This window comes from Pipra filicauda, unplaced genomic scaffold (genome assembly GCF_003945595.2).
Source record: "Pipra filicauda isolate LSUMZ 115617 unplaced genomic scaffold, ASM394559v2 scaffold149_size4050908_pilon, whole genome shotgun sequence".
Taxonomy (NCBI): domain Eukaryota; kingdom Metazoa; phylum Chordata; class Aves; order Passeriformes; family Pipridae; genus Pipra; species Pipra filicauda.
Window position 1 is genome coordinate 897,748 of NW_024103984.1, and position 27,408 is coordinate 925,155.

Sequence of the window (27,408 nt, forward strand, 5' to 3'; positions counted from 1 at the left end):
CAGAGCCGGAGGTTCCTCGGCCGCCTCAGGGCTCCCCAGCGCGGTACCGGCCGCTCCCCGAGGGGCAGGACACGCGCCCGGAGGCTGCGGGTGCCGCGGGACCCGCGGGGAGGGGAGCGCGGGCTCGCGCCCGGCTGGTGCACCGGCACAGGCAGACGGGGCTCCGGGCGCTGCAGCGGCCCCCAGGCGGCACGGAGCCCCAAGCCCTGAGGCGGGGCGGGCGGGGAGCGGCAGCGCCGGCGGGGCCGGGAGGGGGCGAGGCGAGAGGCACCCCCCGGTCGCCTCCTCGCAGGGATCCCGTGAGGGGACGCGGGACCCCCGGGGAGAGGCCGTAGGTTTTCGAAGGAGCCAGTTTCCTAGGGCAAGGTGGGGCCAGTCCTCGGGGACCGGGACGCGGCGGGGCGCTGGGACGACGAAGGGCTGCCCCGTCCGCCCGACCCCAGCGCTCAGCGCCGCCCCCGCCCGCAGCGCCGCCGCGGGGCTGTGTCTGCCCCGCCCGTTGCAGGCCCGGCCCTGCTGGCGCTCGCCGGCCGGGCGCGAGGCGGAGCTGAGGAGCGCGACGCGTGCCGCGAAGGTTCCGGGAACGTGACGAGGAGGCGGCTGCGAGGACCGATGGATCCCGAGGGCGCGGTGAGGAGCCCGGCGGGGCTGGGGAGCCGCCGGGGCGGGCGGGGAGCGGCGGCGGGAATGGGAGCGGGAGCGCGGCCGTCCCGCCGGGGTGCCCCGGCTCGCGCCCGCCCGGGCGCCGCCGCCATTTTGTCTGCGGCTGCCTCAGAGTGTGGAGAAGCCACCGCCGGGCCCCGGTGTGCGGGATAATCGTACCTGGGCCGCGGGGTCCGGCTCCCGGCCTTACAGCGCGCCGGCTGTGGAAAATAGAACTGTCTGGGCAGTTAGGTGCGGTGAATCACCAGGCCTTCGTAGGGTTTGGTTGGCGGACCGCGGGGTGTATTCACTGTAGAAAGGCAAATAGCGCTTGTGCTGAAGAGCGGTTGTCAAGCGCACTAAATAAAACGTAAAAATACTGTTGAATGTACACATCCGTATTATTTGGGAAAAATGATGGAAGTTTATAAACCAGTGAAAACAAATGTTTAGGCAAGCGATGCTAGTACATATTTAACTTTTTTTAATACTGTTTTCTTATTGTCACACTAGCAATAAAGAGATGGCTATCAGAATACAGATTTTAGCATTAAAAACTCGTGGGAATTTACTGTATTGGGAGTTCACAAGCGATGTGGTTAATTTCTCGTTTCTTCCATTCGGATTTTTTCTGTTTGTTTTGTTGGGGTTTTTTTAATAAGACAGCTCTTAAAACTTGTTTGGAGAAAATGCCGTCTGAGCTCCTTGAGGTAAGGAATACATTTTTGATTGGGATGTCGACTGTTAATTGTTATAGTTAAATCCAGAAGCTTCTGTGCTGAACACAGTTGACAGATAATTATACAATTAGAGTATTGTCTTTGGTGTGAGAGATGGAGAAAATAACCTGTCTTGTCCTTCAAGAGTTTTTCCTCTGTAAAAAACAGTCCTCTTCCTAAAGCCTTTGAGACTGTAGCAACTGTGTTTGTTCTTTGCCCAGTAAAGTTGACTGTTGTTCAGGTTGGGCCCTACTCTAGGTTAGTATTCCCAGTGGGAGAAATGCACACTGCATTCTTCAGAATAGATCAGGTTAATGACTTCGGGTTTTCCTCTTCCCCAGATGTGTGTTTTAGTAAATTAGGAAAGGACTTTTGTCTTCCCTAAATTGTGTGACTTAAGCTGGATTTATTGTCTTTATGGTATCCAAAACAGTAGCATTAACGCATTCCTCAGAATTCTCAGGTAGCTACGGAAATAGCAAATAATCTTGGAAGGGCTTGCGGAGCGAATGAAAAGACAGCTTTTTTTCCCTGACGTTCTTTTAATTACTGATCTTCCATTTCTTGCTACATTGCAACTGTCAGCCTTTACTTTTTGTGTGTTCTGAAAAGAAGTGATTTGGCTTTGTCCAGGAATGCTTAGAGGCACAGCCAAGAAGATGCTGTCTTGTCAATGGGGGAAAGGTAAAATGTGGAAGTAAAACAGTGTAAATGAAAGGGGGGGGATCCTATGAAGAGAACTATTTAAGAGCAGAACTTCATTTTCTGCTCTGGTTTCAGAGAGGCTAAAATGCACAGATACTACAAGAAGCAAAAGAGCTCTATACTTGCTGCAGTAGCTTTCTGTGTTTGAAATATACTTGATGTGTTGTGTTGAACCTCGCTACAAGTTTTAAGGGTTGAGCAATAGTAAGAAAAAATACATTTAACTCAGAAATCCTTTCAGAAGAAAGATTGAAGGCTGAGACCTCTAGATTCCTACTTTTAGTTTTCACTGTTCTGCTTGTTATTAGCCTTGGTATCTGCAGCCTGCAGCAGCTGCCTGTATTTCATTTTGGGCTCCTTCCCCAGTGGTACTGTCAGGGCACTAGAGTCCAGGACTGGTTTTAGTAAGTTTTTTTTTTTGGGAGGGGGGGCAGACTACCACAGCAATAATGATCTTGAAGCCTTTATTGTAATTCCTGTTGGAGAAGTTAGTGACGATACTGTGTGACTGCTTTACAGCTATGACCTCACAGTTAGGGTTGACTTTGTAAGGCAGTATGCATTTGTTTTGGAAAGAGTTTCCAATAGAATTAGTTTGCAGGGTGGAAATTGAAACATCAGGAAGTTGGTAGGCCAAGAGAGTGTTGAATTAGAAGACTAGTCTTCAAGAACTATTCTCATCAGTTGTACAGAACCTGTTGATTTCATGTGGTGAAATTATAGGTGCTTGGTGCTTGGAAAGTCAACCAGAAACTGTTGCAAAGAGCAGGGTCTTGCAGATATGTGTGAGAGCACAAATTGTTAACCATGTCCATTCTATATAGGTTTAAAATAAGGACTTCTAAGAGGTATAAAATAATTTCTGAAATAGAATGCGTTAGTTGAGACTTATACATCAGGGTGCTGTGCAGATTGAACCAAGATTGGTGGATTAGGTTCTGAATGTCTAATTTGGAAAAGTGTTAAACACTGAACTTCAGACTACAGTCACTAAGTTACTGAATTGCTTAAAATTAAGCTTATGTTTAAACACTGAGCTGCATTCTGAATAAAAATGTGGTTTGTGTTCAGTTCAGCGTTTACTGTGCTTCTGAAAAAATTCTGTATGGTCTGTAGAGAATTTCCATTTCCTGACAAATAACTTGTAAAATTTTGAAAGTGTTTTCTTTCACCCAGCAGGTGACAGATCAGATGCCAACAGAATCTTTACCTCCATGTCCCAACACGGTGTCACCGGTACGGTTAAATAATCTGATCAGTTCGCCAAGGTTCGGAACAGTTACTCCAAATCGTGTCTTTGTGGGAGGAATTGATTTTAAGGTATATTTTTCCTATTTTTGCTGCTAAATGGTAATGTATAACTCTATAAAAATCAATAGGAAAGAGAGAGACAGTCATGTGCTTGCTTAGGTGGTAGGTGCTCTTCAATGTAGTATCCAAATCAATAGTAGAGAATAAAGCTTTAAGCCTTGATTTACATATCTGTCCTACAAAGCTGGCTTGGTACACTCTGCTGCTAGAAGCTTTTGACAAACCAGATCTTCAGAATTTTCTCTTTTCAAAGAAGATGGCTTTTGTCGTCAGTAGAACTTGTGGTAGAAAAGTATGTAGAAGTTTTTTATTATAATACCTAGTGTAATTTAATAAATGTCACAATGTTACATATGGCAAACAAGGCAAATGTCAGTAGCTTTAGTTCCTCCAGCACTTCTCTCCTGGTTCATACAAAGAAGCTACAGTGCAACTATTCCTCACTTGCCACAGCAATTTTCTCAAAGACAAGTGTTTGGTTTTAAAACGTGTGAAAGCTTGTCCGGGTAATTTGCAGTACTAATCTTAATTCTTAGAATGCTTGTGCCTTTGTGTATTCCGGAAAACCCTCAGGTAGCAGTGAATATTGAGCTGCTCTTACACTGGTTAGTGCTTTCAACATTTCTGACAAGGTACTTGGCAGATCTTTATACCAGCTACTCCTTCAGTTCTTCCTACTTCAGGTAATTAAGCCACTGACTTTTGCAAGACTTGCTTGGTCTGCTTAGCTGATGTTTTGTTCCTGCCAAGAGTATAGTCTCTTCCTTAGTCCTCCTAGGCTGAGGATCTTTTGAGTGCTGACTCATTTGAGAGGAATAAGAATTTACAATTCAGACTATTTTGCATAACAAGTGCAAGATACTCCAGGATATTCTAGCTCAAGGCCTCCAGGATATTCTAGCTCAAGGCCTCCAGGATATTCTAGCTCAAGGCCTCCAGGATATTCTAGCTCAAGGCCTCCAGGATATTCTAGCTCAAGGCCTCCAGGATATTCTAGCTCAAGGCCTCCAGGATATTCTAGCTCAAGGCCTTCAGGATATTTGAGCTTTATCAAAGAGGCACAGTAGCTTTTTGCACTAATAGTAAGCAAATGACTAGAGGTATAAAAAGGCCTCACTCTGTTCTGTCTGCACTGCAATTTCAGAGGTTAAAACACTTTTCTGCCTAACATACCAATATTTTTGGTACTTATCCTCCTTATTGTTCATTTTGAGGGGTTGCTTGACTTCTTGGTTCAGTTGCTGATACTTCAAAGTTTATTATTAATCTTATTTTTAACAACAGAGTTTAAGCATGCTTGTAAGCAAAAAGAAGATGGAATTTTGCTGGGGGGATGAAACCTCTATAAACATTTTAGCTACTCTTCCATTTGCTATGGCTCTTTATATCAAACAGTCTTAAATTTCTTATCAAACCATATGATTTTTCTGTCAGTCTTGTTTTCTGTTGGGAATCTCATGGCAAAAAGGATTTGGTTTCGTTGGGTTTTCTTACCCCAAAAGTCTTCCTCAGGTCAGTTGGGGATATATAAAAGCTATTTATTTTATTTTTGTGAAAAAGGGAGACACTAAACAAAAACTTATTTGCTTTCCAGCAAGCTCTTTTATGATTTTGCCAGGCACCACCATTTGGTCTATCACTGTAGCAGTGATTCCTGTTTGTAAGAGGAAACATCTGGCTTCATAAATTGAGAGAAACAGTTCAGTAAGAGAAGTTGGAGTTGGGAACATTTTCATCTTGGTACGAAGAGCACTTTTAGTGGTGTGGTCCACATGTCTTAGGCTAGTGCTAAGTCTTTGCCTATGTCATTCTCAAGAATGTGACAAATGCCTTTGTCTTAAAAACGGGAAAAGGCAAGTCCCGAGGTGTTTCTGGTAAGCTTCTCAATATCATGTTTGTACACATAATTGCAGATTTCACTGTCTATCTTAGAACAGTGTTTTCTTCTTATTCCCCTTCAGTCACTGCTCTGCATGAAAACCTTTGTCTTTCCAAGTTTATAGTCTTGTGTAGCAATCCCTCATGTCTGGGGATGACACTTGGAGCACTGATCAGTTTTAGTCTTGGATGAGGCAGATAAACCTTTGATGTGCTGGAAAGGATCTAATAAATTGCATACATACAATTTAAAACAATGGAAGTAATTCACTTATACCAGAAGTGATGCTTTACTTCTGCTTTAAGGAAAAGTATAAATGAATGATGCATGCATACAACTGTACTTCTTCCAGTGTTGGATATACTATTAAGTAAGGACTGTGTAAAAATGAAAATCTCATTTGGTGTTTAGGGCACCATATGTGATACATATTTACAGGATGAGAAGATTGATAGAAGGTAGGTGAGTGATGTAGTTTAGGTGTGCCTGTACATTGGAAACCTGTCTTGCTCTTTATGTATTCAGAAGGGAGCAGTTTCTTCCAAGTTTTAGACCATTTGCCATTGAAACAACTTTTTTTTTATTTAACTTATAGTGGTTAGTTCCTTTGGTGTACCTGTACATATTTGCAGTCTCAAGTTAAAACCACTTCAGAAAGAGGAATCACGGTGTATTCAGTGGATTTGACCACTAAATCACTGTGGGTTAGTGGGAATTTTTTTAATAAATGTGGCCTATGTATATCCTTTTGGAAATCTATGTACTCTGCTGTTTTGAAGTTTGAAAATATGGTAGTGATTTTTAATACTGTAAACTGCTCTAGAATGTCATTCACAGAAACTAAAATTCAGATCTAGTAAACCTGCTTCAGTGGTCTTAGCTGTGAAAGGGCACTTGTTACATAAATCTACTAAAGAGGAGTTTTAATTACTTTCTAGTGTTATTGATGAATAATAAATGCAGTAATTAAATGGCCTGTGAGGCTCATACTTGTTCACTCTTCTCTCTTCCTATCCAGGGTTATAATTAGTTTATAGCAAACTTTATTCAAAGTATGTCCCTTAAAAGTTCTATGGTAAATATTCATTGAATAACTATGCAAACCAACTCTTCCTTTTTTTTTCCTCTCTTGAATTACTGTACTAGACGAATGAAAATGACCTGAAGACATTTTTTGCTCAGTATGGCAGTGTGAGAGAAGTGAAGATAATAAATGACAGAGCTGGAGTATCCAAGGGGTTGGTATAGTAGAATAAGCTTTTTGTGGAATTGAAAAATATAACAGAAATCTGACTGACTCTAGGAAATTTGATTGATTTTCATAGCTCAGAATATTAATTTTTTCATTGATCTTACCAGGTAATCTATCTTTGCAAAAATCTGTTCTTGCCCTTTAATATTTCCATATAAATGTCTCTAATTCGCATAACTCAAACTGTAGTCATATTTGTAAAAGATGAAGCTGTGTGCAACTAGGACAAAATCAATAGTTTTCATTTTTCTAGGGTTTTTTTTAATAACAATTAATTAAGTAGGTAATCTTAAAAAGGTTATTTAGTTATTGAATATATTTATTACTGAAAGGCAGTTTGGAAAGAAGCCTAAAAATGAAGCAAGAGGTGAGATACACCTGATTATGCTGGAGTGCATGGCAGTAACTGAGATTTTTTGTGAAGACTTTTGGAACAAGAGCATAGGGGACAAATCTGACAGTGACTCATGATTACAGAAAAGGGGGACTAAGAGTGGAAGTCAAAAGTCAGAGAAATGCCAAAGAGCAAATCTGAAGAAGGATTAAGGTTGCATAGTAAGGCTATTGCTAGAACCCAAAGGATGATGATGCAGATAAGGTGGGGAAGTGCTCTGCCATAGAAGGGTGGGAAGGGGGCTGAAACAAAAGGGAATGTGTGTGAGAACTGGTACCTGTGAAGTTCTCTCCTGAGCCTCTCAGTGCTGTCAGAGCTTATCAGGGATCAGCAGGTTCCACACTGAGCTGCAGATCTTAGCTCAGAGTGAGCACTTTCAGGAGTGATGGACTTGATCCTTGTCACTAAGCCTCCAGGTCTTTTATGCAATTCCAAGAAATATGAGACTTGCAGTTTGTGTGTCCATATAACCCATAATAATGATGTGGTTTTGATTGCCAGCATATGTCTCACAGTGAATATGTTGGAAAATAATTACTTTACGTGGTGCAGGGATTTCTTTTGAAATGCAAGCCATAGGCTTCATTGCTTCTCCTTGAAAAGTGATTTTAAAAACTTGGGTGTATGTGATTATGTCTTATTAGTTGATTGTCCAGGCAGTCCATAGAATGATAAATCTGTGTAGGTAAGGTCCCAAGTAGGAAAATAGTTTGTGTTCTTTGAACATGGAAATGTCCTGGTTTGTTTAGAGAGGGCAATACAAGAAAAGCCTGCAAATTTAAAAGGATGGCTAGTCAGACTTACTGAACCTCTGTTCTAAAAAGAAGCATGAAAATGCTCACAGAAAAGAACTTGTATTGGAAAATCTGATCTGCTGGCAGGAAAGACAGAGGCCACCTTGATATCATCTGTAATCTGACTGTGAGAGATGAACCATGATCCTAAAAAATTATGTGTACAAAAATACTAGAAGTTTTCAAAAATTTTGAAATTCAGATTAAGGGGTGTGGGGGGAGCATTTTTGGGTTTTACATATGTATTATATATGCTCAGATACTTACTTTGCACAGGCAATGTCACATTCAGTGACCTAGATTACTCTGGGAATGAATTGAGGGGGTTTGGAAAAGCAAGAGTTGTGTGTAGAAAGCCTGTTTGATTTACTGCAGCAGCTAGAAGAGGTGTGGTGAAAGGCTGTGTCACAAAGAATGAGAATTGCTTCATCTGTGATCACCACAGAACTCTTTGTAATGCTAGTCATGTTAAGAATTACAAGAATAATTCCCAGATAAACATTATCTCTGCATTGCTGCTTTTTCTAAGACCTCAGTTTAAAACGGTGAATAGTGCATGTGGAAGTGTGGAGCATTCACAGTTTGTGTCTGAAGTAGGTTGGAGCTGTACTATAAATTACAATATAATAATAATTTAAGATTAAAAAAAAAATCCCAAGTTTCTCATCTTGGTCACCCACAAGAATTCAAAGCTTTAGATCAAAATGTTTGTTTAATAGCAATGAAGGAACTTGAGACATAGGCTGAGTAACAAGGATAGCTTTCTATGTGGGCTGCTTATTCACGGTGATACATTACCACATGCTTAAATGTAATAGGAAAGCTGTGAAGAATACAGTTGTTACTGCAATCTTTACTTCTCCTATTGTTTTTTTTTACCCGTTAATTTGCCTTGTAATGTCACTTGTACTGTATATCGACAAGCAATGTGCAGTGTTTGTAAATATGAACTTCAGAGGCTTAACATCTGTAATTTTTATTTAGGTATGGCTTCGTCACTTTTGAAACCCAGGAAGAGGCACAGAAGATTTTACAAGATGTAAGCAATAGTCCCCCTTGTGTTTCTCTTTTAAATAATTCATTTCACATTAGACACGAGTAGCTCTGGTTATGTGATCCTCTGTTTGCCAAGTTACATTTGAAGATCTGGTAAGTTTGGTCTCATGGTTAATAAAATGGTTTACAGAGGTCCAAGATAAGATTTATACTGAGGTCTTCTGGAACTAGGGAAGGAAAGTGCTAGTTCATAGTACTGTTCTTGACTTTGACATCCAGTCTTTATGTTCTTGATCTGTATGTGGTCTGCAGTAAGTATAGAGTTATAAAAACTTCATCCTTCAGAATTGCTTTCATTTGCTTTACTAGAAAATCCACTCTTGTCAAGATTTTTTTGCAGGGAGTTGGGAAGATAACTGCTATCTTTTATTTTGACATGTTTGTTTGTCAGACCTAATGTAATTGTTTTTAGTGACAATTAGGTTCACTTGGAGTCTTAAATAATGAAGCTTGTGTCATGTACCTTTTGCTTCTCCTCTAAGCTACATTACTGTGCTGACACTGCTTGTAGAGTCTCCCTTGAGACATGCTTAGCTCTTCAGCTGTATGTGAGCTCCTCAGTTCATTTTGGCTCTTTAAATATGTGCTTCATGTTCTGGTTGGAGCTTATCGGAAAGATCTGTCACTCAGGTTTTACTCATTCATATGAAAATCCAGGTGGAGGGGGGAAAAAGGCTCAGAGGAAATGGCATCTAAGATTTGCAAATTGTCTTCTCACAATTTCTAAGGCTGGTTAAAATGTTGAAACTCCAAGCCTCTGGGAACTTTTATATTAAAATTCAAAATAAGAGCTGAGACATTTTCAAAGGAATTTTCAGTGTGTTTTCAAGAAATAGTTATGTGGAGCCACAGACAGGAACTTTTTGAGTCAGCTGTTTTTCTTCCTCCCTTGTTTTTACTGCTTTATTTCTGTAAGCTAAACACTAATGGTACTGAGTACCGTTGTGAAAATGGTTTAATATATTTGCCTCTGTAACTGAAAGGCTGCTCCATGTGAAGTCTTACTGATGCCTTACTTTGCCTACTCTGTCCTTTAGTTGAAACATTCTGCAGTTCTGTCACCTCTTTCATCTTTACATATTTCTGCTATTTCACAGTCAACTTGTAGCATCTAGGTCTTTCTACATCTTAAGCTGAGAGTTTCTAGACTTAATGTAGGAAATCAGTGTTTTTCATTTTGTACTCTTGAATTTATTTTTATATGATATTCTGCTCATCCTTTGGACTGATTGGGGGGGGGTTGTATCCTACTTTTCTATTGTGAGTAATGTCTCCAGAAATTTCTCTTTCTATGTTGCAGTCTTCTAAATTACTAAATTGTGTTAGTATTGAGAACAGACCTTGAGGAGTTTCACCAGGTTACTCTTTCTGGTCATATCCTATTAATATTAGTGTTTCTTCTTTCTATCTTTCTGAAGTGATTTTTTTTTAATTAATTACAGTTTCTCCTCCTAGTCTTCACTTTCTGTAGCATCATCTGTAATTTTGCATGCATTGCTGTGTTCTTGCTTTGGAGAAATCTATACAGATTAGATATTTCTCTCAACTGTGAAAGTTGTGCATAAAAAAATATTTCTAACCTCTGGTAGATCACATCAGTGGAACACTGCTTTGGGAAGAATCATCTTCATGTTGTTTGTGTTGGAATGCAGTTTGACTGAAATGTACATCTGTTTTCTAGGAGTTGCTCTGTGTTTTAATAGGTTCTGTGTTTTAATAAGCATAGGTATGTTTGCCATAATTAATATTAGTTTATGAAGTCCCGAATTGAACAAAATAGTTTAGCCTCTTCCTTGCTTTAAATCTAAAAGGTGGGAAGTTCTGAGGCAGCTGTGAGTGAATATGGGCATGTTACATTCAGTCCTTATAATCTGGCCACTTTCATAGACTTTCTTGTTCCTGTCTTGTAAAATATTGTCATGATCATAAAAAAAACTTAGTCTTTATATTTCAAATTGTCTGTTTATGTACACATGTGCAGTAAATGCATGAGAGCTAAAATGGAAAATAGTCTGCTGAAAAGTATAGGTGCCAGTTGCAAATGAAGAGGCTCCATGAAGAGTAAGTAATGCTTGAAATGACTCATGATTAATTTTGTGTATGTGCAGTCTAAAGTTAGGATGGAAAAGGAACTAGTGTAGCTTGTGTGGGGTATTTTTGCAATGCATTTTAAATAAAAAGAAAGGGAGGATGAAACCTAGTAAGTGCCTTGTCTACTTGAGATTTTCATTTCTCAGATGCCTATATGTGTGCAGAAAATAATGCTTTTCTTTACTTCTAGGCTAAAAAACTCAATTATAAGGATAAGAAATTGAATATTGGTCCAGCAATACGAAAACAACAACTACGAAGTCCTAATGCTCGTATGTATCTTTACTTGTATTTGTGTATTCTGTGTCATTATGAATATAAATTTTAAAGTGAGATGTACCTGCTCTGGCACGGCATTAATACTGTGCATGGAATATGCTCAGAGCAGTTTGCAGTGGAAGTAAATGCATGCCAGTGGAAATGTCCAGTTAAATAGATTTATGGTCTTTTGGTTCTTTTATCTCTCTTAATATGTTGTTTGTTTACTTTATTGGAAAAGGTTACTTATCTAAGAACAGTGGAAATTCAGATTGCCTGGCAGAACCTTAAATCTAAACATCTAGACTGTCCTCACAGGTTCTGTGGGATAAATCAGGCTGTGCTGGTTAGTTGCACTGTTACTCATTGATTTATTTATGTTGTCAAAATCCATCAGGACAGTTGCATCTTGCTTTCTTTGTTAGAACCATAAGGAATGGGTGGTTACAGTCACCATCCTGTTCTTGAGTTGTTTGCCGTGGTACCTTTTGGAAGAGTTAGGAAGAAGCCCAACCTTTTGCTCATCCTCAGTCAGAGGACAATGCAAAAGAATGTTGGTTCAATTCTGATGCTTTCTTTAGTTTCCATCGTGTTACCTGTTAGAAGTAGTTCATGTGTACAGTAATGCTGTTGGTGCAGATGTACCTGCCCTTTTCCCTTGTGTTACTGTATGGGATATTGTTTCCCCAGGGGAAAGCAAATCCTTTGTTCCAACAAAGGCTTCTTTGCTCTAGAAATTATTCAGTGTGATCTTTGCTCAGTCATCATCAAGAGGTGTTATGCCTTTGTTTTTTTTTTTCCCCGGTGCGTTATTTCCCTTTCCATCTTTGACTTGTACTTTCTCAGTTGTGTTGCCTGACTTGTGGTGCTTCCTTTGTCTGACTCTTGTGCTGAATGTGTATGTTGATAGAAAAGAGACATCTCTATGTTTTAATTCTGAGATGTGAGGGAACAGGGGTTAAAAAAAAAATCTTGAAGAAAGCTGCTGTGTCCTTTTGAGGTCTGTGTTTGTGGACCTGTTCAAGTACCTCTACCCTCTCATGCCTAGGATAGTTCTGTGATACAAGATCATATTGACATCCAGGATGTATCCTAGGGTTTGATTTCAGTATGTCTGCTCTCATGCTCAACCTATCTAACCTTAGTTGCTAGGGTACTTTGTCCTATTGCAACTCATCTTGGGGTACATGAAGCCAGAACACCTAGACTTGCAATATCACTGTAGAGCTCTGGTTCTGTTATGTTGGGCACAATTAAAGGGCTGGCCAATATATTGCTGTCCTCTACAGCCCACATATAATCTAGTGCCTGTCTTCCAAACTATTAAGCAAAATGAGTTTTTAGCTCTTCTGTTGTCATGGGACATTTTGTGGTAAGTGCTTTGAACATACTGGGAGGACCACTTGGTTTGCTTTTCCCCAGCATCACAATGTGTTTTTCCATCACATGAGTTTGCTGGGATGGATGGAGATTTCCTTTTCCTTTGCCAGAGACTTGCTCAACATGGGCAGAAAAGTTGTGCAATGTACTCTGTAGTGAAGTGGACAGGACTGTTGGCAGTGGGATCCTGTTGATCTCTTTTGAGATGTCAGTAGCTGCTGTTCTAGATTGCTTGCTGGAGCTGGAACAGCCTTTATGTTTTCAAGGGTATACTTAACATTATCCTAACAAGCATCTTAGCCTGACCTGTCTGTGGATAACATTTCAGCTGTGTTGTATCCAAGTGTCTTCAGGCTTTTCTGGGTATTAGGCAAACTCTTACTATCAATAAAAGCTCTTGAATCACTGTGGGCCTTCTTGGTCTTCCACTGAGCGTAGTGGTGACCTCTGCAGTGTTCTGTCTGTCCGTAAAATGGCACTCTGTGGTGGCACACCTTTGCAAGGTGAGATGGAAAACTGAAAATTGTTTGGTGATTTTCTTTATGTTGTGTTCTTCCTGATTTTTTTTTTCTGTGCCATGTTACGACTTTGTGATTTCAAGATTTCCATTTCAGTTACAGAATTAATTTTCTTTTTTTTTTCCCTACAGAAATCTCGTCATATTTGAAACTGAAATTTGTCTTCATGTTTGACACAGTTTTGGAAAAACAAAGTCCTGTCCTAGCCCCCCTAAAATGTAGAGAGGAATAGAGTTTAGGTGATGTCAGAGACAGTGTTTGAAGGGGAGAGACAATCTGTGCTTAGGGTGGAGATCCCTTTATTTGAATAACACCTGCTGTCAGCACCTGTCAGAGGGCAGTGCAGGTGGAACTCTGCTTTGAGATCAGACCATGCTGACTTGTAGGCTCTGTCACAGTGACAGCATTGCTGAGAAATGTCCCTGTTGCTGATGTCTGTAAAATGAGTTTTTACGTTTGACAGTCTTTGCTGAGAAACCAGACAGCACCTTGTAATAAAATCATTGTTGGGTTTAGTGCTTGAATTCTGGTTCAGCTAAATATGAGGATGTGGAGGTTACCCATCAAAATCTCCTATAGTGTCAAATTACTTTTGGACATTTGGAGATGAAAAATATATGTATTTGTAGGTACCTGGAGTTACCTGTGTTTGTTAATTTATATGCCTGTCATCTTTTGCAGCTCTTCCCATCTACCTCTGGAGGCATCCTGTGACCATCTGCCTTCATGGTTTTGTGTTTGAGAGGGAATTGAGATGGCACTGGGCACACTGCTCTATGTTCTTTCCTTGGAGTATTTTCTTTCTCTGAAGATCAGAAATGATCTTCCCTTATTTTTTTCATGGTGTACACATCTAAAAAATAAATTAAGTTATTTGTAAGTAAGCTTTAAAATATCTCTTCCAGGTTCTGCTGTAACACCCCAAGCTGGTACAATGTACACAACTACTGCTGTATCACCAGAAGCTGGTACAATGTACTTGACCACTTCGAGTGGATATCCATATGTTTACCATAATGGGGTGGCTTATTTTCATACATCTGAAGTTTCTCCTGTTCAGCAGCCGTGGCCAGTAAGTAATTCATTTTGGTATATTTGCTTTTTCTATGGACCAGGATGAGTGCAGTGTTTTAAGTCCCTCATACTTTGTTTCTTCAGCTGTGCCTCATGTTAGATGTTTAAATGGCTTCCTTATGTTAGACTGTTTATTTCGTACTTTTTATATCACTTCAGTTTATTTGGCTTCTGCAGTGGACTCTTGCTTTGGTCTGACCTGTTGGACAGGATAGTCCGTATCAGTCTGGACCTTACCCCAGGAGAAGTTCTGTTTTACTATCTCTGGACAGTGATGGGCTAGTGCTTTCTGGAAAGAACTCAGTGAATGTGCCAGGGATTCTTATTTCATCTAACACAGGCTCTTAGAAACAGTGATTTTGAGTAATCTTAAATTTAAGTGAACTCGGTAAATGCATTTTCAAAAGGGAGGGGAGGTGGTTCAGCATTATAGTGCTCTGGAGCTGTGCTTAATAGAAGTGACAATCTATGAAATAGCTGCATTAAGACTTTTAACTTTTTATTTTTGAAGTCGCGCTCGGTTTCCAGTTCCCCTGTGATGGTGGCGCCTCCAGTTTATCAGTCTCCTACGTATCATTATCAGGTATCTGTTTAAGAATGGCTTTCAGACAAACACTGTTCCTCCAGCCATGCAGTACTGTTTGCAGCACTGTCACAGCTGTTTGTTATTAGGAAGTAAAAAGTGATAGCAAACACATTTTAATTTCATTGGCTGCTTTCTTTAACCAACGGTTTATCCTCCTTATGTAATGCCATGATAATAAAATATATTAGTTTTCTTTTGTGTTGCAAGACAACTGGCTTAGTACCAGCCTCTTATCATCTAAGCCAAACTCCTGCTGGAGCAGGACTGGTTAGATCAGTTTTCTTGGGTATTTTTCCAGTTGGATTTTAAATAGCTCCAATGATAGAGATTCCACGACCTTTCTGGATAGCCTCTTGCAATAACTGACCCCTCATAGTAAAAAAAGACTTTTTTCCTTATAACTACAACATTTTCAGTGTTCCCACTAGGGTCCATTGATTCTTGTGGTCTGAACACGTCTGCTGAGAATCTGATTTAAGTATTTTTGAAGCTTATGAAATGGCCAAGTCAGAGGCTGAGTGAATAAAAATATTCCTGAATATTTTGATGAATAAAAATTTATTAATACGATGTTTTTATGAATAAAAATGTTCCTGAACTTTTTGGAACTTTAATGAAAATTTTTCTCTTCTTTTTAGTTTATTAGAAATAATTGTAGATTTGAGATGATTGTGGTTTAGTATGTTAGGAATTCTGGTATTCAATGTGTATGCATATGTTCTTAATCACATTTGGCAACATTTTTTTGTTTGATTTTTAGGCACCAACACAATGTTTTTCGAGTCAGTGGCAATGGTCTGTTCTACAGGTAAATACAGTTCATAGTTGCAGCATTTTAGTATTAATTTCACCTTGTTCAAAGGTATGGTGCACTTATCTAACTATGACACTTCCCACTATTCACAGCTTAGTTGAAATGAGTATTAATTGCTGTGTTTTAGCAGTGCATTTACAAGATTTGCTGATACAGCAGAAGGCATAAAATAGCATCTATTGCAACATCAAATACAAATCTGATGTAAAGAAAGCATCTTTACCCTTGCCTCTCACTTTGGCAAAAAGTTTGTAATAAATTACCTAATAAGTTGTCAGAAGCAGGTGAAAACTGTCAAATTGTGCTGAGAAATGAGTATTAAGTAGCTAATTAACTGATACTGTGATGTTTCAAAGAAGTATTGTTAGCAGAAGCATGTAGATGCAGAAGTAGGGTGAAGTTAGACCCAGACCCTTGAAATAGGAGGAAGAACTTGAAATTGGTGACTTGGTCATTTTGGGGGGAGAGTGTATTGGGTTTGTGATCTCTGTAGCAGAGCAGCTTCACATGGGAATCTTGACACTCGAGGAACTTGAAGAGTTTGAAGCTGAAGGGACTGAGTCCTTTAAGATTGAACTCATTACAGTGTGGCCTCATTACTTCAGTAGCAGCCAGCCTTGTCCAGTTATGGACAGGTTCCACTCTAGTAGATCAATCTGCTGCTTTGAAATTGGAGTGCTGAGTTACAGAAAATACTGGGGGGGTTATTTTAAAACAAAAATGCTTGTTTTGCTACTGTAACATTTTTGCAAGGGAAGATTTTAACTGTAGTATGTTGTTGTGATCTTGAGACTTAATGTCAATTTTACAAGTTTTATGATTTGCCTAACAACGCTCTCCAAAATGCAAATAAAATCTGAAAACTATGAAAAAATTACTAAAGAATGTTTTGAGTTTTTTTCCTTCCTCTTACCTGACCTTCCTACCTACTTCCTACTCACTTTTTCTTTTGCTATCAAAGATGAATTTGACACTTTGTTCTAAGGCTGTGTCTCCATTTATATGTAGCAAAGAAGACTGTAAAATAAATTTTGGTCTTTACAGTGCCTAAATAATGTAATTTATTAAAATAATGTACTTTATTTCAGTCTCCTACCTCTTCACCTCCACTCTTATATCTGCAACCATCTGAAGTCTTTTATCAGCCAATAGGAATTACCCAGGAAGGTGGATGTATATCTCCACCTCTGCTCATGGAAGCTGCAGTTCCTGAGGTATTTTTAAAAAGTAAAAAAAAGTACTGACAATTGAAGTGTTTTTCTGCAATTGAAAAACATAATGTTTTAATTTAAGCACTGGCTGTTCAGAACACTTGGGTTAATTGTTCCTGTACCCATGCTGCTGTTAAATAATTTCAGGTGTCCTCAAGTTAGAGTTTCTCTTCCATTTTTCTCAGAGGATGCTTTGATTCTGAAATATGTTTGAGGGTCAGAAGTGTATTAGGGACAGCGGTATAAGGGCTAGTCAGTTTGTTTCCTTTGTAAGGAATGTTTAAGTAAAATGGGAATCAGATTCTTTAATGCTGGGTTAATATACCCAAACCATAGTAGTTTTCTGAAGTGATTCTTCTGTGCAGGTAGAAGCTTGTGTCTAAATATTGCAGTGATCTGAATGAATTATGAGTGGTTGAATGATTGAATTGTTTACAATTTTTTTGCTTCTGTATCAGTAGCATTTTTAATACTAGTCAAGAGATTCCTGATGTACAATAAGGCAATCTCTTCATAGTTGGATATTAGAAATGACAGTAAAAGGCTACAGAAAAATTTGATCTTACATTTTTTTATTCTATATTAATTGGTACTTCTCTTAAATATTCGTTCCTTATGAATAGGGATTCCAAAACAGATGTTAAATTAGGACAATAATCAAACATTGTTTCAAAAGTTAATGCGTATTTTGTTGCCAAGAGAAGTTCCAAAATGGGTGTTTCAGATATCTAAAGTGGAAAATTCTGGCATACCAAAGTAATTTAATTTCCCTACAAAGACACAGAATTAATACAAGACATGGATTGTTGGGGTTTTGTTTTTGCAAGTGCATAAATCTTGGTATTTATTCTATAATTATAATATTATTAACAATACTGCTATTTTACCTTTAGTATTTCATGAATTAGATATAAACTTGTACAGAGAAATTTGAAATATGTGAGCACTAAGAAAATAAAATTAGTTAAGGAATACTTGGGTATAATGGGCTCTTGGTTTACACGTAGGCATTTTGTTCGTGTTAAAGAAGCAATGTGTGGAATTTCAGAATGGTGTAAAATTCCAAGAGTAATCTATTATTTGTATGTAAATATCTTGTAAGTCTGATAATGCTGGGAATTACACTTCAGTGTGTGAATTGACACATTTAAACACTGTTCCAGTTAGAGCTGAGTGAATTGGATGTGTAGTAGAGAAGCTGCTACTTCTGTCAAGGAAAGTGATTTGTGACACTGATCAAGATAAATGAAGTTACCAAAGTTTGGTACAGTGGGGAAAACATAGACTTAAATATTTAAATTGTGGGGTTTAAAAAGTCAGTAGTTCAGATAAACATGGCCCAAAATTTGACATTTCTAAGGATTCTAAATTCATGTGAAAGGCTTGCAAAAAAGTAAGTTTATGAAACAGGTTTTTCTGCTAATTTTTTTTATTTTTTTTTTTTATAGCAGCTGTATTCTGATCATGGAGTTCAAACACTACATCACCAGCCTTATGCCCAGAGTCACATAGCCATGCCTGCAGCTGTGAGTATCAAACCAAGAGAGTTAAAGCAAGCATTTTGCAGTATTACTGTCCCCTTTCTTGAAGGGGGGACAGTAAGAGAAGAGGGATGTGGCTGAACAAGTCTTTTATTAATGATAAGGAAAATTGGAAGCATTACAGAGAAACTGAGATTTTTTTTTTCTTCACCTGAAGCTTTGTTACAGAGGACATACAAGTTACTTACTTTGGAACTATTTGGGGAAACTAAAAAGTAAGAGCATGGCTAAGTTATTTTAAGATTTAGATACAAAGAAAATACAAATGAAAAACATATTTTGAGAGAAAATGGTGAACCTCATTCAGTTCTTTGAAATATTGGTTACAAATCTTTGTCTCTTGTCTCTGGGTCTCGACACTGAATTCCTTTCTTCAGCCTTGTATTGAACCTCATGTTAAGTAGAGGTGGGAATTTGAAACCTGGAACATGAAAAACTGTCCCAGGTGGTCACCTCTAGGTTTCCTTCTGTGCAGTTCTGATTTAGAAAGGCCATTTTAAAATATGATTATTCCATGTCACCTGATGCAGGTTGTTGGATGTTTTTGGCTCCCAGTTTAAGGTCCTTTTATGTAAATTAATAAGGCTGTTCACTCTAAAATAATATCAAAACTGATTTGCCTGATAACAAAGATCTAAAGTTATCAGTAGTTGATGTTACAGCACTTACTCTTCTGTGAAAGATGCTTACTCAGCTGCAAGTGGCAAACTAAATAGAGTGGAATAAAAGCCATGTTATAGGCTAACTTTTTTATGTATTTTTAATTTATTTTACTTTTTCTGGAAGAATTTTTTTCAGACTCTTGTGTAACAATATGTACTAAATATTTCCAGCAGAGGGGGCTGTAACATAAGTGTTGCCTTGGAATAAACTGCACTATATTTCCTGCTCATTTTTCCTGGTTTTCTCAGAAATTTTGTTATCTAGAATTGAAACTCTGTTCAGGTCTCAAGTAGATTCACAGGTACAGTTAACCCTTTCAAAGACGTACTGAATTCTTTTTTTATTATTATTCATTACAAGATGATGCCAAATAATAGTTAGTAGTTCTAAAATACAGTTCTTCCTTTGAAAGTTTCAAGTTATCTTTTCACATCCCCACTTGGAGCTTGAATATGTCTCACATGTAATGAATGTGATCAGCTTGTGTTGTCTGTCAGTGTGGCTGAGCTCTCAGCAAATGATGGAAAAAAGCAAATGCTGTCAGCAGACTGCTCTGGATGAAGCAGGTGGTGTGTCATTACTCCCCAGCTGTATAAGAACACTGCCTGGTAACTTAGTCTTCTTAAAATACCCCAACAAATGTATCTGCTGCTTGAAAACTGCCAAATAGTGGCCATAGAGGAGAAAGCAGGAGCCTAAAGGAGTGACTTCACCTTGAAGGTAATCTGCTGATTGCCTCTACTGCCTTAGGAATTGCACTGGGAATAAATATGCACTTTATACTAGGTGAGTCATGGTGAGAGTAGGATGGGTACAGCCAATATCCAGGTGTCTTTGGCAATTGTAGACTTCTTACAGCTTTCAAATGCAGCTCAAAACAGAGCATGCATTGCAGTCATAATTAAAAGAAATCACAGGAGTGAGCAAGCAAAATGGATGAAATACCAATTGAAGAAAATCCCAAATTTTGAAGTCAGTGTTTCCAGTGCTGTACAAGTGTATAAGAAGAACTCGGTCCATTTGTCGTGTAAGCCATGTAGCAGTTAACAAAGGAAGCTTCAGTTCTGGCAATTCTTAGTTTTTCATTCTCTGTTTTACCCCTTGAGTTACATCCAAAAAAATGCTATTTTTTAATAAAAAATTTTTAGTAGTGCTAAAGGAAATTTAGAAGAAAATCTTAGATTCAAATTCTGTATTTAAAATCAATTTTGAATCAAAAATACTACTCTCTACATTAATCTCTATGTCACCCTCCAATACAGAGATTAATGTTTGGATGCTCCTAGAGGGATATGTATGAGATGGTGTGGTCTACAGTAATAGGGGAAACTTGAGGGGAGAATTGAAATTTGTGGGTTTTTTATTTCAGACCTGGAAGAAATACCTGTGAGTTAAATGTTGTTTTTTCTGGGTGATTATCTTGTTATGAGGCACTGGCCTGGTAAAGGTGTAGGAGGGAGACCCTGAAGCCTGAGGGGCTGAGTAACACACTTGTAGTCTGCAAATAGTGAGCAGAGTATAAAAGAGGTGGAGGTGGAGGTGGGCAGGTGGGTGGGGTTTATTTTGTTTCATGCTTTTGACTTTTTTCTTATTATTCATCCTTTTGAGCTGCAGTGTACCTGTTGGGGGGTAGGCATGGTTCTAGTCTGTCAGAGTTGCTGCTGTTCCCATAGTCTGTATCCAACAGAATGTCTTGGCTGACATCAGCAGTGCCAGATCATAGTGTTGTTTGTTGTAGTTCATGTATATTTGAATTCAGATCTTAATGGGGAATGCTGGCCTGTGGCACCATGGCCTTCTGGTAGTGAGCCTTCTGTGACTTTAACTGAACTTAGTGCACTCTGGTTTTCTCTGCAGTTAAGCATAATAAGGTAAGACTTGTGTTCTCTGTGTGTATAATACACAGAAATACTGTGTGTTTATAAATGTTTGTGTATATACACATGCAAGTAGATAAACATGTTTTTTCTAAGAGTTTTGATGTAACCACTTGGGGGAAAAGTTCAGTAATTTTATACTAGTACTGCATGCTATTGTCTGATATTCCATCTGAAACAGTAAATAGTACAACCTATTTTCTCTATAGGTAAGTATTTTTTCATTTATACATGCAGTGAAACAGAATAAACCTCTTGTTTAAAGTTACGTTAGTCTAAGTAATGTGAATATAAACTTCCAGTTGTCGTCATTTGATTGCCAAGAGGCTTGTCACTGGCTGTAACAAGGTCTGTTGCCTGTAAAACAGGCAAACTCCACCAAAACTGCATTTGCTAATTTGATATGAACATGGAAAGATGCAGGTGGCATGCTTTTTCTCACACTGTTTAATTCTGTGTTCTCTTGACAAACTCCCTTTTCTATTCTAATAGTTTGTTCTCACTTCAGTTTAGTGGGTTTGTTCTTTTGTTTTCTCTGATCTATATGTTCTCTCTCTTTACTTGACAACCTCTGGAGCATTCACTGTTGAAGCATGTGGGCAGCTCTAGCCTATCTGTATTGATTTATTATTTTTTTCTTGTCCAGTCCTTCCTGTGTGGCTGAGATCCATCATCAACATGCCAGCTAGCAGCTGCGAGTTGTGGAAAACTTGGGGTCAGTTGTTTCATTGCAATGGTTGCTATTTATGAGTTGGTGCATAATAAAACATGCTCAGGTCTAGCACAGCCTGCAGCATTACTTAGCTGCTTCCTGAAGTTTGTCAGTTGCCTAATAATTTTCTTCATAAAACAAATCCTGTATAATCAGTGTAATTCATTCCTGGGTAATAATGTAGATATAAATGCCATCATTTTATTTTTAGGTGAAGTGCCCAAGTTTTATGAGTTTAGATTGTTTTCCTTCAACAGAGAAGGAAATTTTCAATATTTCCAACATGATTTTTGGTTTCTGAAAACTGTTTTAATTCCTGTATTGACAGCTCAATTTCTTCCCCTTTTCTCCCTATTTTATGCTGTTTACAATAACTCGTATTCACGGGGTTGTACTCTGGCAGGTGCTCAGTCATGTTTTTACTGTGAAAAAGCTGCCTCTCTTAGTTGTTTACACTTTTAAAAACATCAGGGTTTTAATAAAAGGAAGCTAGGGAGGAAGGCATATTTTGCACATGTTAAAATTATTGTAATTTCTTATTTGATACTTTCAACAGCCCACTAATTTGTAGCAGGGCCTTACTATTTGTTAAGGTCTGACTTGTCTGTGTAGGTGCCCATATGATTTATCCCCAGCTATGGCTTCTAAACAAATACTAGAAGTTTGCCAGTGCAAAACAGTAGAGAAAGAGAAAACGTGTTAGTGTTCCACATATACTAGTAAAGGAGCCAAACTAAAGAAAAAGAGAAGTACTTTGGGATTGAATTTCTGTAAGGTTGATGTAATGAAAACTAATGACCATGGGACCTTGAAATTTTGGAAAGCAATGCACAGCATGGTGCAGAGCCAGTAGATGATGGAAAGAAACTGCCATCTGGAGATGATAGTGGGCTGAATATCTGGATAGAGGTGTAGGAACTACAGCTGGTTGCATTAGGAAACTGTCAGAGCCAAAAAGGAGGGTAAAAAGTTAGTTAGTTAGCACTAACAAAGAAGTTAGTGCTGAAAAGGCCTGAGCTATTCAGAAGGTTAGAAAACAGTTTGAGGCTGTCATATGGAGCAGTTAAATGGAGAGAGTAAAAGAGATGGGAGTTGCACACTGGGGCTATAGAGCAGCTGAGATAAAGTTTTCCTACAGTCTCCCTTTTTATCTTGGGAAGAATAAACAGAAGAGTACAAGTATTCTAAGAACTGTTTGTGCCAGAACCTAAACAGTAGCTATGTTTCCTGCAACTTGCTTTTTGTCAGTGGCATGCACTAACAAATGACTTAGGCACAGTCCATTGCCTGTTTGTTAGTTGCCTGTTTACAAATGAGGCAGCTTTCAGTTCTTTAGCTCAGATTTTATAAATGTGTTAGCTACTAAAACCTTCCTGTAAGTATTATTATAAATACCTATAGTAATGCATTGCTCTCATCTATGTTAAAGAGAATGCTAATGTAAAAAAAAAAGAATTGGTTAAATAGTTTAGTACTGTGACATTTTGTAAAAATTTTGCCCATCTAATTAGACAGAGGATACAATTGCTTTAATAACTTGACATACTTTAGTGAGACTGTATGATCAATGAACAAAGCTGGGTAATTTTTTTATAAAAGAATTCTGAACTCATTCTAAGATTCCGTACTTGTAAATAAAGGAAGATATTTCCTGCCACTATGTACTTCATCAAGGTGCATAATGGAAATTTGTTTTCCCTTTTTGAACCAAGTTGGTTTAGCTGATGCAATACCACACTGGACTGTAACTTTTCATTGAAGCATTATTAATTTAGTAAATGGGACACACTTGGAAATAGAAACAACAAAGTATTTTTCCCTCTCTTTAGGAATTGAAGTCATGTTCTGTGAGAAGAAGTTTTTCACATTCTTCGTCTGTGAGTCTGAAACCTCAGTATGCATGAAGTCATCATTTTCATCCTAGCAAAGATCACAGAATGGAAGAGTGCATTCTTACACTGTTTTCTACAGATGCTGTAAAACACTCTTTTTAGCCATGTACTGTGCTAACATACCTATCACATGGAGGGAATGTTCTTCCTGACTGGTTACATTTGCCTGCAAGTGCCTCAGTTAATATACTGCTCTTTTTTGTCAAGTCACAGAATGAAATTTTGTGGTTTGGTCAGGTAAAAACACATGAAATAACAACTTTACTCTGCACTTCCGTTCTTAATATAAATCCTGTTACAGGACAAAATGGTGATTTCTGATACACAGCCTACTGTATAAACTCCAGTTACTAACATAGATGGAAAGCCAGCGTACTTCTGCTAAAGGGAAAATTTCACCTTTAATTTATGGGTTACATAAACTTGAAAGATACACTAGTTACAAAGTAAAAGCCATTCTGCCACATCCTGACAGCATTTTTGCGCTGTGGATTCAAATCCGTTTATTTAAATCTGTGTATATTTAATTTCAATTCCAAGACAATTTGTCTAGCTTAAAGTTTTTTGCAATCAGTATTTTCTACTTTTATAAGGTATTTTACTTACGTGTCTTTTTAGTGCTTGGGTATAACTTTTTAAAATAAAATTTGGACTATTCACTTAATAACTATTTGTTCTCATCCTAACATTTTTCTTGAACATAGTAAGCAATACACTTGGTTTTACTGTATGTTTTTGACTGTAGAAAAAGGCAATGCTGCTTGACTGCTTGCATTACAAGACAGTTGAAAACTTCCCTCTTGCTTCTTTGAACCTTTCTGTTGTCTGTGTGAAAATTAGGAACTCCCTGGCAATATCACAAGTTGAGATGAAATACTATTTTTTCCTCAGCTTCGGGGAGATAATTTTTTTGTTTCCCCTCTCACCTTTGTAGGATTCCTTCTATGTATTGTAAAAGCCAAATTCCTCAAAGGTTGAAAATACAGCTGCTGTAGTTAATAGGAGTGCAAGCTATGGCTTACTGCTTCTGTAGGACTGAGGTCTTTATGTACGTAAAATATCCTTGAGCTGTTTGGGATTTTTATCTGATTTGTAGTAATTTGGGGGTTTTCTTTTCAGGTAGCTTTGTTTTGTTGGTATTTTTTTCCCTTTAATCATTCAGGGATATTACCAAGTGAGCAAAGTAGTCAGTAAATAATCCATGTGTAATATGTAAATCTGTTTAAAGATGGTTCTGGTGATCAGTTGGAGTCTGTTCTGGTTTTAAACTGCTTTGAAATTGTTGTAAAAGAGAGTCCATGTACTGTGTCTTGGTCGTGAGTTTCCTCAAGTGACCTTCCACCTTCTGCTAGGTAGAAAAATATACATAAATATAATTTTAAGAGGTTCTGTTTTAAAAAACTCGTTACCATAGCAGCAATGGGGGATTGTTTTACCAGTAAGTATCAAAAAAGGTATAGAACTTGTTGGATACATGAAGAGCTCAGCCTATTTTTGAAGGGCATCATCATTGTCACACTTCTGCTCCTGTCTGTACCACTAAACACATCTGTCCAGTTCTGTTTAATTTTCAGATTTTAGAACTCATTTGTACAAATATGTCACAAAAATCTTGGCTCATCAAAACAGTAATTCATTTCCATGGAAGAATTCTTCCATAGTTAAGTATTTTTTTAATGATGATCTCTCTAAAGGTGCCAAAGAAAGGTTATATGTTCTGTTGGAGCCTTCTTTCTTGTCATGAAACACACATTTGATCCAGGATTCAGAAGATTTAGTCCTTGTTTTGGAACCCACAGTTTGTTTACCAAACAAGACTTCCTTGTTTTTAATAATGCTTTAGAGATACAAGCAGTAAATTTTACAGTGACTAGTAACTTAAAAAAATAAGTGCCTAGAGGGAAGTCTCTTGAACTAATTGCTTGGAAGTGTACAAATACTGTGCAGTCACTTAAAAGTCATCAGATTGTGGCTCTATTCTAGATACTCACAAAATGTAGTTTATTTTCCCTTAATTGGTACAGATGTTAGAGTGTTGATAATGAGTTGATCTCATGGCCTTTGCTTCAAAGATCACTTAAGAGTTTTTTTTACTTGCATGTGAACTTGATCGTTTGTAAGGATGTTCAGTGTCAGGCACATAACTGTTCCTGCAGTGCTCTTCTGTGGGGTCTGTAACATCAGTCTGGAGGTGCTTTTGGTTAGGATTGTATCTCCAGCTCTTAACAATGCTTCATTTTGACTTGAGACACCTAGAGGATACCAAGATGAAGCTCAGTGTTGGCTTTTCTCTAGGAACTGGAGGTCGCTGTTGAAATACTGAGGGTTCTTCACTGATTTTTGTAGCTTATCTTTGCTCTAAGTGCTTGCCAAGAGTGATGGCCTGACATCAGTCAGCAGTGACTGAACCTTTCAGGAGTTGAATCCTTCTGTAGACACAACTGAGATATAACTGCCTTACCACTTGTGAATCCCTGTAATGGAATGATAGATGCACTGAGAAAGAACTACATTTCCTCAGGTTGTTGTTACCTTGATGTTCTAGCATTCATGATTTTTTTTTGTTGTTTTACACTGTACAGTATTCTCCTGCCAGTTCAGTTAACTAAATTACAGGAGTAATTTAGTTAACTGCAGATGGTCAAGTCAGGATTTTGGGGGTTTGAGAAAGGGCCACATTCTCTTTGGCCTTCTGCAGTTTCCCAGTGATAGTTGTAAGGCTTCACACATGTGCCAGGAGGGAATGTACCAGATGAGGGCTGTGCCCTGGGGACATTCAGTAACAGCAAATCATCCTCTTCATGCGCTGGCTGTCATATTCATGTATTAGCAGACTAAACTAATTTTCTGGCTTCTGCCCCTTAGAATTCAGAGACCTGGTTGCGATGTTCTGTTTTCTGCTGAGCTGGCTGAGACAGTATTTCTAGTAAACACTCTCTATTTAATGCTAGGTTTCTATGACAGAGGGTTAGTTCTGACATTCTCCACTAGATAACACTGGATAAAACCCCTGTGGACAGGCAGAAAGGTACTGAAGTTCCATCTCCTGTATTTTTGTGTGTTTAGTTGACGCATTTTGTGTTAAGTAGAACTCTAGTTCACTGGCTTTTTTTGGTTCCTGCTACTTCTAATCTTACACATCAGAAGTCCATTCGTTCTCCCTGAAAAACTGTTTACACTTTTCATTTTAAATTGGCAATTCTTTGCATTCTGAAACTGATTTTTCCAACTAGCTAATACTAAGTCATTGAGTAAACTGCATTCCAATAGTAACTGAGCAGAAACTAGCAGAACACATGGCTCTCTTGAAGTGTTTTTCTCTGTTAACATAGTTTTAAAATATGTAGTTGTATGGCTGCAAAATGGCTTTTTTAGGTTTGTGGCTTTGCAATGTTGAAGGTACTACAGTAGTTTTCAATTCTTTTGGTATGGAAGCTTCTTATGTTTCCTGTTGAAATAGAAAATTCATAGCTTAAAGCAGTATTTTAAGTGTACAAAGTATAATGCAGTGTGTGCAGTCCTGTACACAAATCCATATATAGCTGTTATACAGAAAATCTAAATCTAGACCATCGAGTTTCATTCTGGAATACATGGTTTTAGTTGATGGTGAACATGTGGCTGTGTTGTTTGATACTGTATTGCAGATACAGAGGGTGTACTTATTGAAGCCTTGATAAGTGAGTCTGTGGATGCACATAAATAAAAGCTTGGTAAACTTGCAGATCTCATTTTAGAGAACTGTTAGCAATTTTAGAAACTAAAAGCTCTTTCTATTGCAACTGCTTGTAGTACAGCAATAAGTTTCTACAGTTTTGAATTTCTAGTAAAGTTCTGAGTTGGTAGCTAAAAGTTTAGTTCCAACTGGTCTGTATGTACTGTTTGGATTGTAACTTTTGTTTGTCGCATCGGTGAGTAGTTAAATATGGATTTAGAAAAATAAGAAAAATGGAATTGAACTTTGATCATTAAACTATATTTTAATGACTGCAAAAGCAAACTATTGTCATCTGTGTTCATTACTTTTAGAACATTAAGT

At 38.3% G+C, this 27,408-nt stretch overlaps 1 protein-coding gene across 5 annotated transcripts; it reads left to right on the forward strand.

Annotated features, from left to right (window-relative positions):
- The first annotated feature begins 159 nt into the window (after positions 1–159).
- On the forward strand, positions 160–27,364 carry BOLL (boule homolog, RNA binding protein). 5 transcript variants are annotated; one of them, XM_039378856.1, is made up of 13 exons: positions 166–442; positions 520–630; positions 3,243–3,386; positions 6,403–6,494; positions 8,681–8,735; positions 11,034–11,115; positions 13,905–14,071; positions 14,585–14,656; positions 15,420–15,467; positions 16,562–16,687; positions 18,133–18,210; positions 21,412–21,480; positions 23,307–27,364. In XM_039378856.1, the coding sequence occupies exons 2-12, from the start codon at positions 613–615 to the stop codon at positions 21,427–21,429; spliced, it is 900 nt and encodes a 299-aa protein (XP_039234790.1). In that variant the 5' UTR covers positions 166–442; positions 520–612; the 3' UTR covers positions 21,430–21,480; positions 23,307–27,364. The 5 variants fall into 5 exon arrangements, with proteins under 5 accessions (XP_039234789.1, XP_027586474.1, XP_039234790.1 ...); XM_039378855.1 differs by having other exon boundaries at positions 160–630; positions 18,136–18,210; XM_027730673.2 differs by having other exon boundaries at positions 161–630; positions 3,246–3,386; positions 18,136–18,210.
- The last annotated feature ends 44 nt before the right edge of the window (positions 27,365–27,408 follow it).